This window comes from Gorilla gorilla, chromosome 1 (genome assembly GCF_029281585.2).
Source record: "Gorilla gorilla gorilla isolate KB3781 chromosome 1, NHGRI_mGorGor1-v2.1_pri, whole genome shotgun sequence".
Lineage (NCBI taxonomy): Eukaryota > Metazoa > Chordata > Mammalia > Primates > Hominidae > Gorilla > Gorilla gorilla.
Window position 1 is genome coordinate 163,864,227 of NC_073224.2, and position 18,526 is coordinate 163,882,752.

The 18,526-nt window shown below is 40.9% G+C and overlaps 1 protein-coding gene across 1 annotated transcript in view; it reads right to left on the reverse strand.

Annotated features, from left to right (window-relative positions):
* Nucleotides 1-18,526, reverse strand: part of ST6GALNAC3 (ST6 N-acetylgalactosaminide alpha-2,6-sialyltransferase 3) — a 557,467-nt gene extending 538,941 nt beyond the window's left edge. The window contains exon 1 of the mRNA XM_004026000.5: nucleotides 18,338-18,526. Coding sequence (XP_004026049.2) covers nucleotides 18,338-18,355 — 18 coding nt within the window. The 5' untranslated portion in view covers nucleotides 18,356-18,526. The remainder of the gene's footprint in view (nucleotides 1-18,337) is intronic.

The following is an 18,526-nucleotide window of genomic DNA, read 5'->3' on the forward strand; positions in this document are numbered from 1 at the left end:
ATATGTATTCTTTCCTTTCCTTTTTCCATTAAAGCTGTACAAAGCAAACATGTTACAATGTTTCCACTTTATTCCCATTTATTTTCAGACTATGATTTTTCACTATAGCCAGGATATGCAATTCTTGCCATATCTTCAAATCTTTACTACTGCACTCCCACAAACCTAATTAGGAAATTATATGTATCAAACATTCAGTTCAACAAATAAATTCTGAATCTTTAGAATTCAACAGACATGAGTCAAACCACCTGCCTCTGACTCTAAAGACACGTCCAGAGAAAAACAAGATGGAGGACAGTGCTTAAGAACATGGGAATATGGGAAGCAGGAGGACACAATGAAAGAGCACACCCTGGAGGCCAGGCAGTCACTCTGGAGGCCAGGCAGTCATGCTGGACGCCAGGCAGCCTGTGTTTGAACCTCAACTCTGCTGCTAACCATGGAATGGCCTTGGACAATTTGGCTAGGCAGGACCAACCACATAATTTATGAGGCCCCATGCAAAATAAAAATGCAGGGCCCTTCTTCAAAATTATGAAGTCTTTTACGACAATAATTGCAGAATATTACACCAAGCATGGGGCCCTTCTAAGCATGGGGTCCTGTGTGATCATGCAGGTCACATGCCACAAAGCCATCCCTGCATCTAGCCTCTGTCACCTCAGTTTACTTCTCTGTCAAATGGACACAATAATAGCACCCATTTTGAAGGGTTGCTGTGATGATTAGATTAGAAACTCCCATAAAAATTGCTTCTAAAAGCACCTGGTGCTTATCAAAAAATGTCATCTTTTGCCATTATTATTTTTTGAAAGTCAAGTTATGAAACAGAATAGCTACTAAGGCATTCATAGTCAATTATAAAATACTTCTTTACCAAGGGATTAGCCACAAAGTCCTTCAAACAGCAAACTTCCTTATTTAAATCTCAAAGAGTTTACAAAAGACTGATGCCTGTACTACTTTCTAAAAATATGTATTAGGCAAAACAAAGTATCTCTCTAATCAGAGAAATAAACCCAAAAAGATGGGCTTTCAGACAAGATGATCCAAAAGACATTTTTATTTAAGGTCTATAGGAAAGGAGATCTCTTCCTGTGTTTCCACTTGTACCATTCTGGCCTGTCTATAGGACGGTCTTATGACTTGCACAGAGCTGGGATTAAGAGCACGGAGGTTGACATCAGTCAAAACTGAAGGATCTCCTAACTCTCTGACTTTAAGCAATTAAATTCTCTAAGCCCGCATTTCCTCATAAACAATCCAAACTCACAGCAGGATGAAAAAACAGATTCACAGTGTTGTTATAAGCTTTAACTGACATATACATACAGTCATGAATGGCTCAATGATAGGGATATGTTCTGAGAACCGCATCCTTAAGTGTAGTTGTGTGAGCATCATAGAGTGCACTTACATACACCTAGATGGTGTAGCCTACTACATACCTAGGCTACATGGTATAGCCAATTGCTCTTAGGCTACAAACCCATACAGCACATTACTGTGCTATATAGTATAGGTATAATAACTGTAACACAATGGTAAGTATCTGTGTATCTAAACATATCTAAACACAGAAAAGATACAGTAAAAATGTGATGGGACCACTGTCGTATAGGCAGTCTGCCATTGACTGGACTGACACATCGTCATGTGGCACATGACTATATGTGGTGCTTAGCTCAAGGTTTGGAGCATAGGATGACTCCATCAATAGCTGCCTTGAGGGCAAAAATATGGAGCCACATTCTAAGTCAGGGAAACAAACAGTAGGCATTAATGCACAGTGGGCCAGAAGTCCCTTACTCCTCCCAATTTACATCTTCAGATAACAAGCATTTACTGTTCATCCGCATGAGAAAGAGTCTTAACTCAATGATCTAAGGGCTCAAAAGGTTACATTTAAATTAGGACTGCTCTGACTAAATGAAAATTTCAACACCTACATTAATAGCTTTATTTGCCAAGAATATTTTACTTTTATTAGCACTTTCAAACAGACTGATATTGTTGCTTATCTTCATTTTACACGTGACACATTCTCACTGAAGCATGGTCACAACAGAATATGGTCTGGGGCCAGTGCAAGATCCTAGCCCAGCTTCTTGATTTTAGAGAACATGTGCCTTAAATATGACACACAAGGAGAGAGATGTCATTGCCATGTTTTAACTTACAGTTTTCTGATAAACATTCGGCCTGTGCAATTGCAAGGCTGTCATAATTGGAACAAGGCATTTCCAAGTACAAAGGGCAATGACCAGTGGCAATGCAGGGACTCTGAGCACTCTAAAAAGACAATAGAAGAATATTCTACTCCTCAGCTCAGTGGCTCCATTACGTTTAGTTTTGTGCTAAAAATGTCTCAAAAGTGTTCCATTACCTACAAGGTCAAGTCCAAACCCCTTAGTCTACCTAATGTCCCACCAGCCCCCGAAGTCCAGACTAAGCTTTAGCCATAAAGTACTTCCCATCATTTTCCACAAATGTCATGTTTCAGATTCAGGGCCTGAAAAGACCCTAGAGTAGCTAGAAAATAACAAGAGGCTGAGTGCCTTGGAGGAGACTGGAAAGGGATCCTGTAGGCCTGTGGAGTCATGATTCAAAGATCGTAATGTATTCCAAATGAAAAAGGAAGCCACTGACCAGATAAGAAAGGGAATGAGATCATCTTATGTGCATCTTTTAAAATTCCTTCTGGTTGCTGTGCCAAGAACGGATAAAAGAGTGACAAATGAAGAAGAGGAACTTGTGGCAGGGAGAGTGGTAGGTGGGTAGACCAGGAGGCACAGCCATCCGGCCAGTTAGCCTGAAGCTAACGCTCATGCTTATTCATCAAGATTCTGTTCGAGTATCTGCTTATCAGTGAGACTAATTCCACCAGGTCTGACCTGAATTAAGCAAGTGAAATAAATTGTCTTCTTAAGTATAATCTAGTTTAAAAGTTCTTAACATCAAAGAAAAGTTCTAAGAACTCCTTGACTTTTAAAAGATAATTAGTTTAATTCAGATCAAAATTATTTCCATAGCCACCTTCCTAAATGATTCTCTCCTCTACAGAGGTAGAAGGCCAGATGGTTAAAAGCAAGGTATTTTGGGTCAGACAGATCTGAATTTTATTCCCTGGCCCCACTAGCACTTACAATGGAGAAACCGTGGCTCAGATAAGTTATTCTTAACTTCTAGGTGTATATAAACACACCCTCAGTGCACACCCAGGTGTATGTAAGTGCACTCTAACTTACTCTTACCTCCTCTGAGCCGGTGTCTCCATTTATAAGATGGGGACACATCTACCTCAAAGAGATGCTATAAAGTTTACTCACATAAGGTAAGATGATTAGTTCATCTGCCACATTGTAGGTGCTCAATAAATAACAGCTGCTGAAAGAATAATATTGTCTTTCCAAGGCAGGACTCACAGACAGCTGCTATATAGTGACTCTGAGGGAAGGACCAGCTAGCATCCTCCTTAAGGGCAATACTGTCAGCTGAATGTCAAGAGCTGACTCTGCCAAAAGGAGCCATAAATCCACAATGTATCGTCTAAATGACCCAAGAGATAATGCTCAAACTTGATTCCCTTCATCAAATGGAAAATTTAACAACCTGTACAACTAATAACTTATTTGCATAAAATGTTTAGTTATGTTGTCATTGGCTTGACCCATTTGATACATACAACTCCAAGCTCTGTCATAAACAAGCACACTTATATCTTTAGCATAGTTTAACTTTCAAAGTTCTGTTTGAAATTACCCGTGTGCAATCATTGTAGCAAAATCATCATTGAGACAAATAATTTCCAAATACAAAATACAATGGCCAGAGCCAACCCGAGGACTCTGTTTAAAAATCCTTCAGTGTGGCCGGGTGCGGTGGCTTATGCCTGTAATCCCAGCACTTTGGGAGGCTGAGGCGGGCAGATCACGAGGTCAGGAGATCGAGATCATCCTGGCTAACGCAGTGAAACCCCGTCTCTACTAAAAATACAAAAAAAAAAAAAAAGAAAAATTAGCCGGGCGTAGTGGCAGGTGCCTGTAGTCCCAGCTACTTGAGAAGCTGAGGCAGGAGAATGGTGTGAACCCGGGAGGCGGAGCTTGCAGTGAACCGAGATCGTGCCACTGCACTCCAGCCTGGGTGACAGAGCGAGACTCCATCTCAAAAAAAACAAAATCCTTTAGTGTTTCCCCATTTCTAGAGGATCAAATCTACACTCCTTGACAGAATCTACATGATCCTTATGATCTGACCCAACTGTATTATCTCTTACAGCTCCCAAAGCCAGCTCAATGCCAGCCATCCACAACTTTTCACTGTTTCCCAAAATGTCCTGTTCCTTCATGCCACCGGATCTTTGCACATGCTAATTTTTTTGCCTAAAATTAATTCATTTCATCATTCTTTTGTTGACTGCATTGTGCTAGATGATAGATACACAGCGATAAGCAAAACAGTTGTGATCCCTTTAGTTTTTTTTGTGATCCTTTTAGTTTTTTGACTGACAGATCAACAAACAAATAGGCTGCCATGATCTTATTTACTTTTTAAAAGATCACTCTGGCTGTTCTGTGGCCTTATCTAGAGAGATGAGTGATTGAGGAGAGAACAGGGAAAGCAAAGAAGGAAAGCTGCCTGGCATTCCCCACCCAGGCAGCACGATGGACTTATGCTCAACACCAGCTCCATGAGGAAATTAATTCCTCCATGTCTGATTTGACCTAAGTGGGCCTTCCTAAGTTGATCTGATTGGAAATTCTTCAAATACATTTTTTAAAAAGCCTCAAAGGATTTTTAAAGTTCAGTTTATTTCAAGTCAAAATTCAAGTTATATTTTCATTTCCACAAGCTCCTTTTAAGTAGGTTAATTTGTTACTGGAATGGTTTGTAATAGTACTAGTGATTCTCTGCTCTAGGAGGTAGACCACCAAAGTGGCAAAGGAAACAAAGTCTGTGGTCATAGGCGCATCTGTTATAGACGCCAGGGTCAAACTGCCTGGGTTCAAATCTTACCACTGCCACAGAATAGTTTTGTAACTTTAACCACTATGTGCCTCAGTTTCCTTACCTGTAAAATGAGGATTAAGTGAATTAATAAAGGTAAAGTGCTGAGAACAATGCCTAGTCCTTACTGCACATAGTAACTGTTAGCTAATAACAATAACAATTATACAAATAATATGATCCCACAGGTGTTCCACTCACTGGCCACATGACCTCAGACAAAGAACTTAAGTTCTCTCCGAGCCTCAGTTTCCTCAGATAAAATAGATTTCTAACAGGATTGTTAAACATTAAAATAAATCATGTGTATGGATTAAATACAGTGCCTATCATATAGTAAGTGTCCAGAAAATGTTTGCTGATGTTATTGTATCATTAAAGTTATTATTATCATGGGCAAGTTACAAATAGGTTTATCCATGTATGATCTGAGTAATATATTCTAGGAAATGTATTTTACTTCAGCCAAACACCTGGATTCAAAGTATAACCCCTCTTTTACTAGTAGTATGACCTTTGAGAGGTGACTTAGCCTCTCCAAGCCTTCATTTCCTCACCTAGGTGGATGTACCTCATGAGCCTGTGGGGATAAAATGAGATAATCCACAAATATAAAGCCCCAACACAGTACAGGTAAGCACTCAGTAAATGTAAGCTATTGTTACAATTATTATTACTATTCATACACACCCTAAATTCCCCTAGAAAAAAAATTAGATCTTCAGTGAATCTTTTATCTCCATTCTCTCTACCCCTCCTCTTACCCACAGTACTTAGATTCTCTATAAGTGCTTGATAAATAAACTTCCTCTTCACATGTCTCTATTTGCTGAAGATAAGTGGGGAAAAGGTCAAACCCAGATCCCTTTAACCTACATAAATCTGAAATAATGTATAGTGGATTTCAATGGTTCTAACACAGAAATCTAGAGTGGTATATGGGTTGGATGTCCTTTCTTCAAATAAGGTTTTAATATCATGGGTCAAAGATGGGTGAGAGAAAAACAAACCTTAATTTACCCACAAGTCAGAAGTCGCATGCAGAAATCTTGGCTCAAATCAAGCCACAAAACCAGGCTTCTAAGGTTAAGCAGCATGGCAGAATTAAATAAACATCAAACCAGCCGACGAACAGATAAGCAGGCAACATAAACCAGGGTAGGAGAGAAAGGTTCTTTTACTCCCAGCCAAAGAATGAGACGAAAAATAAATAAGGCAGCACACATAAAGTGGCAATGGTTCAGGTACTTGCTGGTTCTGGGGAATGAATTTTCTCTTAGAAATAGGAAGAGAGAAAGAATGACCTGGTTGACAAGGTCAGCAATAAAAGAACAAACACAAGTAGTAGTGAAGTCAGCCTCCAGGCTATGGCAAAGGTGTGAGGGAGGACATGGTGAGCTGTCATGAACACCATGCCAGTGATTTTATATCAGGCATAACAATGATTCATATTTCCCAGGGAAGGATTCCTAATGGAATGGCTTATATCCTGGGACTCTGCAAGAGGGTTTCATCTACTTGGTTTTAAGAGTTCACCAAGCTTCCCTTCTCTTGGGCTGATAGTATGGTTCCTTAGACATTCTAGCTAACGATCCCTACAACACCTGTATTGGGAAGGGGCATGAAGGCTGGAGATGAAGAAGGAACATCAGAAAAATAGGCTGCACTATAGATAAAGGCACAGAAATAGAGAGCCAGGAAAAAGCAAAAGGGAAAACTTACAGAGTAATTTCCTTCTTTATACAAATATGAGCCTATAGGAAGAGGCTAAATCAGCAGTATCCAGTGCTTTTTATTACTTATAAAAGTCTAAAACAAGGCTATGAATCATCAACACGAAAAAAAACTATCATCTTTCACCGGTCTTCGATTTCCCCATTCCTAATCCTTAAATAATGACTTTTTAAATATGAGACTAACCCAGTAATTAAGATAGTGAACTCTAGCACTAATGCATTAACTTTTGTAACCAAAGCCAGCATAATCTAACTGTGAAAGCTGTTTCCTGCACCCCTAATTCTCCCTGTTAGCCAGCAAAGAAGTGGGGGGTCCAAAGTGTGAGAAAGGATTTGATATGCAATCAGCAGGAACAAAATTCCTTGGTTTAGAAATAATCACAAACTGATTTTTCCAGACACAAGTGGTGCCACCAGTGAGGGGTTAATTTTAGTCCCAGCCCCTAGCTTGTGCAAAGGCAAAAGTTTTTCAATGTGCATACTGGCCTGAGCCTCATTGCATCAGAAGAAATCTTGAGTTTAATGAAAACAATGAAGGCAGAAATCAAATTATTACAATGCCAAGAAAGTTGACTGGAGTACACTGCACTTAAATTGCTAAATTGATTTAAATTTCTAGTCAATTTCTTTTGGGGAATGCATGGGTTTGAATCCATGCTCTGCAATTTCCATAACTCAACAACTGTTCATTGAGCTGGATGTCATATGGTAGGGTTAATCAAAGTGCGGTTCCCAGATGTGCAGTGCTAGTATCACCTGGTGGCTTGTTAGAGATACAAATTCTTGAGTCACACCGCAGACTGGAACAATCAGAAACAGTGGTAAGGCCTAGCAAACTCTAGTACAACCGTCCCTTCCAGTGGTCCTGATGTAGTTCAAGTTTTCCAGTACTGAGGTCAACATAACTGTTAGGAGTTCAGACTTTGGGTCTGAATTCCAGCCCCACTATGAGACTTTGGGCAGTCACTTGGCCTCTCTAAGCTTCAGTCTCCTCTTCCACGTACTGTATTAGCTCTATGCTCAGTAAATATCCCCACCATTCAGAGTGTGAGGCATGAGGCCTGGTGCTGGCCAGACATGAAAGAACCACACTGCTCTTCACTGTGGTTCTTAAAGTCCACTGAAAGAACTCAACAGCCTAGCACAAGGGTTGGCAAACTTTACCTGTAAAGAGATGGGTAGTAAATATTTTGGGCCTTATAGGCCATACAGTACCCATCTCAACTTCTCACATCTGCCTTTGTGCCATGAAAGCAGATATGGTGAATAAGCATGGCTGTGTTTCAATAAAACTTTATTTATGGGCGAAAAATTTGAATTTCATATCATTTTCACCTGTCAATTCTTATTCTTCTTTTGATTTTTTTTTCAACCATTTAAAAACACAAAAGCCATTCTTACTCAGGAGCTGCATATAAATAGGCAGCAAGCCGGGCTTGTTCTAGAGGAGGTAGTTTGCTGACCCTAGTCTAGCACTCTCATGCTGGTAAAGTTGTCAAGCCAGAGTTTTGTCATCTGTCAAATGAAACCAATCCTGCCCATGCTGAAGGTTGTTGTGAGACAATAAATATCTGTAAACTACCTAGTAGGCTGCCTGACATGCAGAAAGCCCTCAGCAAATGACAGCTACTGTCATTATTATAACGAAATGTTCATCTCATGAAAAAAATGCTAACACTGGATGGTCTAGGACAACGAGTTGGAGCAGGGCAGGAATACAATGCAAATGTGTAGGCAAAACAGAGATTCAGGTTTACAAACAGATTTTCTCTAAGCACCATTGGCCATATGTCTATTAGCATGTCGCTGAATTTATGCACACAGAAATAAGCAGTAAAAAATAAGCAAACCGAACAAAGAAACTGCAATCACCTTGCTCTCTGGACTTAAAAGAAGACATGTGGTTTGTTCTGGACATTTAAATTGCTCCCATATGTGTAATACCCTCCTGGAGCAATGAAACAACTCAAATAAAAGTGCATCAAGTCTGTGTCTGCCCTCAAAGCCTCCAGGAGTTCACACTACCACACTGAGACCAAAGAGCCAACTCACACATACCACAAAACAGCACTCCCTTGGGAAAACTCACAGCTGCACAACATCTGGGATAAAATTAGGCTCAGGATATGGTGAAACCGAGGACTGCATTTTCAGATAAAATTTCAAGGGCTCATCAAAGGCTCACATGTGTCCCTGAGTCAGGCACTCATTACTTGCTCATCAGTCGCCAGCCTTTGGCTGCCAGGAGTCCAGCCAACAGGTGCATCCTCCCCATCTGAACCTGACCCGGCGGCCAATCCTTTCTGCAGCCCCTTACGCTACTCTCATTGTCTCTGAGTCTAGTGGTCTCTTCTGAGAGTGAAGATGAATACCTGAAGGAGCATGCTGTCCAATACAGTAGCCACTAGCCACATGTGGCTTTTGAGCATTGAAACATGGCTGGCATAACCAACAAACCACATTTTTAAAATTTCATTTCATTTTAATTAATTTACCTTTAAAAAATAATGTTCCATTCAGCTATTGGAAAAGGTCTAAGCACAATTCAACTTAGACGAGTGAACCTACTTTTTTACTTTAAATTAGTAAAATCAAAATACAAATCAAATATTTCTGATGAAAAATTTAGAATTCAAACTGAGAGATGCTATAAGTGTAAAACGTACAGCGAGTTTTAAGAACTGTTTGTAAAAAAAAAAGATATAAATATCTCATTAATTTTTATATTGAGTACATTTTGAAATGAAAGTATTTTGGATATACCAAGTTAAATAAAACACATTATTAAATTCTACATGTTTCTTTTTTGCTTTTTTAAAATAATGGCTCTTAGGAAATGTACAATTGCATAAAAAGCCTACATTATATTTCTGCTGGACAGCACTGCTACAGACCATGAAATAAGGGTATTATTGTTTTATTCATATTAATCACAAAGCCAGAATGGGACTCAGAGTCGGTCTAGCTCTGACCTCTGCACCCCACAGTCTTCTTACTGCCCACACCCTAGAGAGCAGTTCTCGTGTCTCTTCTCTGGTACCACTTTCTCTGATAAGGCAAATGCTTCACAAAGAGAGACTTTCACTTCTCTTTCTTTCGAGTCCAGCCCATTGTCGCGGCCAGCCACGCAGCAAACAGCACCAGGAATCACAGCCCTGCTCACCGCAAGTGCATATCCCACTAGTCCCAAGGACAGGGATCAACTCACGACAGTCATTTGCTCATTCTAGTTCTCAAAATCTAAGATGAGTATTGCAACCAGGTTTTAATCCCAGATCAGGACTCATTTCCAACCCAGAACATACACATTTTACTTCCAATTCCCTTGTGATCATGATCTTCTCAAAGCAAGACGCAAATCGTTTTCATAGCTGACCAAAGAAGTTTTTACTTCGTGTCTAGTAAATGCACAGCCAATAAATTCACTAAGAAACCAAATAGCCTTTGAAATCAGAGAAGTCCCTTCCAGAAAAGGATTTTACGTGCGATAGTTTTCAAATCTGAGTAAATATTAAGATAAGATTGAATGAATGTGCATGTATATTTATATTTACTATGTGTGCACAGAGACACACACCTTTTAAAAAAAAACCAAAAAACACGAAAACGACCCAAGTATCCTCTTTTTCTGGCCTCTGACAAATCTGTTTAGGAGTAAGTTCTCCCTCACTCTCTCAAGTACCAGATGTTGTTGGCCCCCACCCCTCCACATCACACAGGAAATGAAAGAGAGGCCTGGAGATATGGAGTGTGGGGTAAGGGGCTTCTCAAAGAATGTCACCTACCCTAGGGCTGCTGTTTATTAAAGTCTCTTAATATCCCAGGCCAAGGTCTCTGACTTAGTGACTTTAAATCAGTTTACAATCAGAACCAGAGCCTAGTCTCCATTTTTGAATTGAGAGAAACAGCAATAGAGAAAGCGCAGATAATCCCTTCACCTCATTTGAACCTTTTCCTAGGCCCACTCTCCTGCTGACAAACCTTTACAGAGCTGCTAACAAGGAGAGAAATTAACAAATTTGGGGTTTAGCACCCCCTTTTTTCTCTGCTCAGGTGAAGGCGCTAATTGGCAGTAAAAGGCATAAAAAGTGTACATCAGAATGGCTGGAGGCGAATGGGGTCTGGATAATCCATAAACTGAATAATGAGCCTTTTAATAACCAGGAGCTAACTGCAGCTTTTGGTAATGGGATCCAGGTAGCACTTGTAAATCTACTCCCTCCAATTAGAAAAATGCCTTCCTCCACTGTTCCCTAAAGCCAGGAAACAGAAAAGAACCTCATTCAACTCCCAGCCTTCAGGCATAAGTGTGTGTTAAATTCTCACAAACAGAAATTTTTCTCCTGGGGAGAAGCTTTCATAACTTCGCTCAGTCGTTTACTAGAAAGCTTAATAGGCTTCCTCTGTTTTCCTCAGACCTAAACCCCTTCTTTCTCCCACTAGTCCTTCAACAAAGGTTTCCTCGATTCCAGCTTTTATCAGTACTAATAGTACTAATAACGTTTTTTGCCATTTCCACTTCATGCCTATGCAGTGCACTCTGCTTTGCAAAGTGCATTCACAAGCATTATCTCTTTTGTTCTCCAACACCACCCAAGGGACAGATCTATGTTGGGGAGCCTGAAATGTATATGATCTGTGGGATTCCTTGATAAAATGAATATAAAATTATAAATACCAAAATGCTAGTGTCTCTTCCCAGAACCTTGGAAGGGCCCTGAAGCTTGCGTTCAGGGTAAATCCAACTCTCCCTCACTCCCACCCCCAAAAAGGACACACAGGTTCACATAACTTGCCCAGGGTCAAAGATCTATTCAGAATTAAACAGAATTAACGCCTTCTTATCTCCTCATTCTTTGCAGCGCCTCTAGTTCCTCTAGTTCTTCTGTCACAAAGGAAACTTAAAGGAACAAATAAAAACGACACAGCTAAAAGTGGTCCCCATCAGGCCACCAGATTAGGAAGTTGTCTAGACTGGATATTGCCTGGGGTAGAAGATGGTGAAATAAATTCAGAATCCCTATAAATATTTACTAAATTGGCACTGAAGGTAAAAGACAAGCTCTATAGCTTGTCCAACCCGCAGCCCAGGACAGCTTTGAATGCGGCCCAACACAAATTTGTAAAGATTCTTAAAACATTATGAGATTTCTTTTGCGATTTGCTTTTTTTTTTTTTTTTTTTTTAGCTCACCAGCTGTCATTCGTGTTAGTGTATTTTATGTGTGGCCCAGACAATTCTTCTTCCAATGTGGCCCAAGGAAGCCAAAAGTTTGAACACCCCTGCTTTATAACCACACGAAGTCAGGGTGAACCCCACCTCCATCACTTACTGACCACAGGACATCGGACAATTTACTTAGGTTTTCTGAACTTCAGTGTCTTCATTTGTAATAAAAGTTTACTTAGCACAGAAGCCAGCCTGAGCACTCTGGCTGTTCAATAAATGGCACCTATTGTTGCTGTTGTTATCAGTCCATCCAAACAGCACTACTTTCACCCAAGCCACTCATTCCCCACAGTGTGCTGACATACGTAGCAAAAGCATCTGCTCAGTCACTGTAAGACTGGAAATTAGGCCAGGCAGCTGCTGAGAATTCAGCATTTCCTGGGCAGCAATAAGAAATGTCATAGCAGATTTATTAAATGAAGTGACTTGTCTACTTGCCAGGGTTATCCTACGGTTTCAGATTTATCATCTGTGTACCTGTGAAGTCCCTGTGGCTTTCCAGTCTCAGTGAAGCCATACTGTTTCCAAATGCTTTGAGACCTCATCGTTTGAGAACCACATCGTTTGAGAACCACACAATCGTTTGGTTGTGGGTGTTTGGTTTTTTATTGTTTTTTTTTTTGGTTTATCTGTTTCTGTTAATCTGGGGAACCAAAATGATCATGACAAAAGTTAAACCACGCCTACACTTCCCTTTTTCCCTCCTTCTAGTCCAGTTCTCTCATCTCCCCATCCCCCAACCCCAGATCTTAAATTGGCCCTAGATTTTATATTAGGAATGGTAACAGACCTACCTACAAGAAACATACTAAGAAAAAATTTAAGGAGCAAACTAATCGACAAGCTCTAATCTGCCTGCTATACATTAGAGTAAAAAATCCATGCCACATCCTTGAAATGCTCAGCTGTTTTCAGAAGACAGGTTGGACCTGTGTCTATAACTGACATAAAAAAAATTAATAACACCACTCATACATTCAGCAAACACTTAAGGATCACCTACTGAGAGCCAAGCTAGTTCTTAGAAATACCAAGTTGAATAAAACAAAGCCTTTTCTGCCTTTTACATTCAGTTAAGTAACCGTCAACACCCCACCCATATACTCCCATACCATGAGGTGTAATTTTTAAACTACTTGCGTACTTTTAATTACTAGTTTAATTATTTGCCTTCTCACTGAGTCTATAATCTCACTTAGGGTAAGAACAGAACTCAATTACAGATGCTCAGTAAACACTGGAAGGCCGCGGCTCCCTAACATTGGATAGTCAAAGAAGAGCTGGGCATGAAAGCAGTTTATTGACAGTACATAGTAATACCTGCTACTACAGGGACAAGAACTAAGACCACAGGAGCACAGAGGAAGCCTGCTGAGGCAGGGGATGGCCTGACCACAGATGTGACTCTAAAGTGGGAGTTGAACAAGGCAGGAGGAGTAAGGATGGAAAGTAAGGGGCAGAGTTGAGAGGTTTTCCTGAGACAGAACTGATGCACTGTGGAGAAGGATTAGATCTGGGGCAGGGGGAGGAAGAGGAAATGAGAAGACGCCAAGTTCCTAACTTGGTATCATCATTCATCTAATTACCTATCAATCAAGATAAATATATGAGGACAGGTCACTGGAGAGAAGGTAATTGTGGCTTAGTCATGCATCTATCGTATCAGCTAACTGCTTCATGTTCATAAGCCTCATCAACCTGGCAAAACCATAATCTTCTCGAAGGCAGAAATGATTCTCAAGGATCTTGTGTCTACATGTCCACTCAATGTCCACTTCCGATATAAAATTTAATACGATTCACCTACATTTTTTAAAAATGAAAGTGTACAAGACACTGTGCTGAAAATGTACCTGCTGACCAAAGGTAGAAATCATAAAAGAAAATATGGATAGATTTTCTTGCATAAAATTTTAAAGTATCTATAATTTATAAAAGAAGAAAGACAAATGACTAATACAAATTTAAAAGCTTAACTTCACTAATGATCAAATAAATACAAATTAAAGCAAAGAGTTTTCCTGTCTATCAAATTTGAGAGACTTTTTAAACAACCCCACGAGATCTTCCCTGTAATCTGTCTCCTGGAGCTGCTGAAAACAGAGAATCTGACAAGGGCTCTGGGGACCAAGAAGACATCAGAGCTGCTTAATGAAAAGAGACTGGTCCTAGGCCAGGCACGATGGCTCATGCCTGTAATCCCAGCACTTTGGGAGGCCAAGGCACACAGATCACTTGAGGCCAGGAGTTCAATACCAGCCTGGCCAACATGGTGAAACCCCGTCTCTACTAAAAATACAAAAAATTAGCCAGGCATAGGGGTGCATACCTGTAGTCCTAGCTATTTGGGAGGCTGAGGCACGAGAATTGCTTGAATCCAGGAGGCAGAGGTTGCAGCGAACCAAGATCATGCCACTGCACTCCAGCCTGGGCAACAGAGTGAGACTCTGTCTCAAAAAAAATAATAATAATAAAGAGACTGGTCCTTGAGTTGATTCTTTATTCAATGGTAGAGCTACACAGGAGAGCTGCCTAACCAGGAGCGTGGCAAGAAATGAACCTGCTAAGATTCAGAGTTTCTTTTTTCCCCCTGCAATATAACTAATATGCAGATTATCTCATTTAACCTTTAGAATAACCCATTGAGGAATGCATGATGATTCCCATTTTGGAAACTGAGGTAGTGAAATCAAGAAACTTGCTATGGCTCTATAATCAATAAGGAGTGGAGCCATAATTAAAACTCACATATTTCTGGCTTTAAAGTCCAGACAATGTGAAGTCTGAATTCCTAAATTAAATGATTATGAGGTGATCATCGTTTTGTTACGAGAACTAGCCCTATGCATTGGCAGAATGGGCCCTCAGCATGCACAGCACCTTGAGGGGATAGTTCCATATCCCCTAAAAGACCAAAATTAGCTGCCACAGCATGGGGGTCTCTTCTTAGTGAGGGTCACTATTGTGTAGGCAATAATGATACTTTAATCAATATCTCTCTATCTCAGTTTTCTCATTTGTAAAAATGGATAGTAAAATCTACTGCAAAATTCGTTGAGAAGATTAAAGTCTTAGCCCACAGAACAAAGTTGGCACTGCCTCAAAACTTATCTTTCTAAAACACGAGCTCCGTCATAGTAAATCCTATTTAGTCTTCAAAACACAACTCCAATATCATCAGTGGGAAGCCTGTCTGAACTACCCAATGACAGGGGTAATTGCTCTCTCCTTCCATGCTTCTATTATGCCCTCCACGGACCTATGTAGTTTTATTCTTCACATTGTAACCTAAGCACTCATTTACTTTTCTATCATCCTTACTAAACCATAAGCCATTTGAGAATGGGGTCAATGGTTTATGCATCTTGTAATGTAAAAGGAATCAGAACAGGCTACCCTAAAATATATCACTTTGGCATATTGATTATTTTGAGCTAAAGGCAATTGAGAAAAAGCAGATACAGGAAGGGCTTTCTGACCTCCCCATGTCTACCTAAAAGCAAGGCATAAAATTTCCCATGAGAAAAGTCCCTTCCCTGTGCCAGGAAGAGGAGAACATTCTTATGATCAAAGATGGAGAGTCAACACCAAAATAAATCTCTACTAAAAACACTCACCTATTTTCCATTAGTTTTCCCCATACATTTCCCACTTTCTCACAATCGACTGCCCCAGCCCAAACCCTCTTTTTCCTTTGTCTTGTCACATTTCCACAATTTATCCTTCTCTATTAAAATGCTTTATAAACTCTCAGGCCTCTCCCCTTCTTCGGGTCTTTATTTCTTATATAGGAAGCCCTCTGTGGTACACATAAAAACATTAACATCAAATAAAATGTGTATGTTTTTCCTCTGTTAATATGCCTTTTGTCAGTTTAGCTATCAGGACCAGGCACAGAAACTAAGAGGGCAGAGGAAAATCTTTCCTTTTCTACATATGCCAACACCAAGTCCAGGGTCAGCAAACGGCAGAAAATGTTTCATTAAAAAAAAAAAAAGTCCGTAGTTTTATCCTCATAAAAACCCTGTAACGCAATGGTTATAATTCTATGAACACTTCAACATGGGAAAACTGAGGCTCCAGGTTGCAGCGGCTGTCTAAAATCATATGCAAGAAGCCAAGCTTGCACTGAACTCAGGTCTCTGGACTGAAACCTGTATTCTGCACTGCTCCATTTGTAGCTTTTCAAAAACAAAGAAAGAAGACCCAGCCCAGACTGTCTAGACCATGACCAGAGAAGGGGATTGCTCAAAGGTGCTTAAAGGTGGTCGGAACTGAATGGTATTAGGCCATCTTAAAAGTCATCACCTGGGAAAGTACTGGAACAGCAGTAAAGTATATGGAAGATTGACATATCTGGGTCTAAATCCAGGATCACTCTATCATTAACCCTGTGTGGCCTTGGGCAAATCTCTTAAACTAGGGAGCCTCAACTTTCTCATCTGTAAAATGGGGTTTAAAACAATGATACTTATCTTTCAGGGTTTTATGTAAAGATTAAAGAATAAAAAACATTTTGTATTTTATAAAAAATAATAGTTATAAGAAACAGACTGAGGATATAGTAAGGATCAACCAAACTTCACTTATTATTATATGTTAGAGGAAAAAATGGCACATATTAAATGCCTGTGCCACAAAGTATTTTTCATACCCTATCTTATTTCATTCCCACAGCAACCTTGTGAAGCAGGTGCCACTACTTTGATCTTATATTGAAGAAACTAAGGCCCAGAGACATTTAAGTAACTTGTCCAACATCACAGAGGTAGCAGTGGGCAGAGCCAGCATCCAGACATATCTTTCTGAGTCTAAAGCCCACATTAGTTTCAGTGGAGGGAAGATAAGGTGGACAGATATGTTCCAAATGTCTGAGAGCAGTGTGAAGTGCTAGAAGAGAAAGATTGGACCAGATTCATGTGTAGTTTGGGATGTGCATTAAAGATGTTTACCACATGTATAGGACAAGGCAGGGGAGAAACCAAAACAGAAAAAGATGGCCAGCAATAAATATCATGCTCCTCAATGTCCCTTTCAGCAAATAACACAATGAATAGTAAAGATGACTCATATTCATATTTCAGTCCTTTGCTAAGAGCCTCCAGGTCAAATACCCCATATTGTAATACTGATGTATTATTTCCTCATGTCCTGGAAAATGTTCTGAAACAAAAAGAGGAAGTTCAGAAAGCTCACAGGAAACTTCTGATCTCCTTTACGCAAAGAAGGGGAAACAACTTCTATGAGGTTAGTCTCTTATTTTCATCATTGACACCAGGCACGTTAGAAGACGATTCAGGTAACCAGAACACAGTAGATGACTTCATATCATCTTATAGAGAAATAAATGCTACTTCACAATAACACAACAACAACGAATTGTTTCCTGGTATTTTCCTTCGTCACAGTTCCCGCAGGCTTGGACAACTAGGTCTCTGCATTCTCCAGTCAAGGCCCAGGAAACTTTCATGCTGTGCATGTTTTTGATTCATGCATCCAGGTTATGTTCTTGTAGAAAGGTAGTGCAAAAAAAAACGAGGGCAGGGGAGGCCTCTACCAGTGGGATGGAAAGTTCTTTTTAAGTGAGGCCCTCACACCAAGTTCTCCCACCTGAGGCCACAAGTCTGTGAACCCAGAAAGATGCTCAGGTGAGGCTAAGAATCCGGTCTTGGAGAAAGAAAACTCAACAAAGAAGGGATGGCTGAGCGCACTCTGGCAGAGCATAAAATCATTTTGTCTATTCAAATTTATGAGCATAAAGAGAGTGAGAGGTTCTCTACTAACATATACATCCTCGTGTGAACTTTTCCAAAGTAGAGCTAAGGGCAAACAGAGCTAGCAGATCTCATAGAAAACTCATTCCTAAGGGACTACCTGTAAACTCAGAAGTTTCTGTCTTCACATGGTCAAATGCACAGTAGAGCCCACCTCCGCTCACTCTTCCCTCCATTTAAAGCGCTATGCCCCTCACCACCAGCAACTCACGCCTAGCCACTCCACCCCTCCCCGTGGCCCCTGAAAGGCCTCAGGCTCCACAGAGCCGCGGTACCCGCGGGAACACCCCTCCTCTCCCTACCATCCCCATTATTCGGCACACAGCCCTGCTCTCCCCTGGAGCCAACAGTCTGCAGCTCCTTCAATGCAGGCGCGAGCAGGAGGCAGGAATGGTGGGGAAAGAAGCTGTGCCAGCTGCATGTTTCAGAATCTCCCTCCATATGCATTTGCCAAAGGAACAAAAAGAAAATCAATGCCAGGAAAAGACAACTGAGATGAGGATGCGGTGGGACCGCGGCTGACTCCGTGCCTCTGAGCAGCAAGGGGCTGGCCAACCACGCGTCCGAGCCACAGATCCAAGTCGTTACCTTCAGGATGCAGGCCATGGCGCTCCGCCGGCCCTCCTGCCACCGAGCAGCGGGCGCGCCTGGGTCAGGGGCAGTCCTGGGGGCAGGCTGGAGGCTGGTACCACAGCAGGACCTCTCCAGCCCACATTCCCGCAGATCCAAATAAGGGGACCGCGGTGTAAGCTGCGCCGCCACAGACCCCGCCCCCCG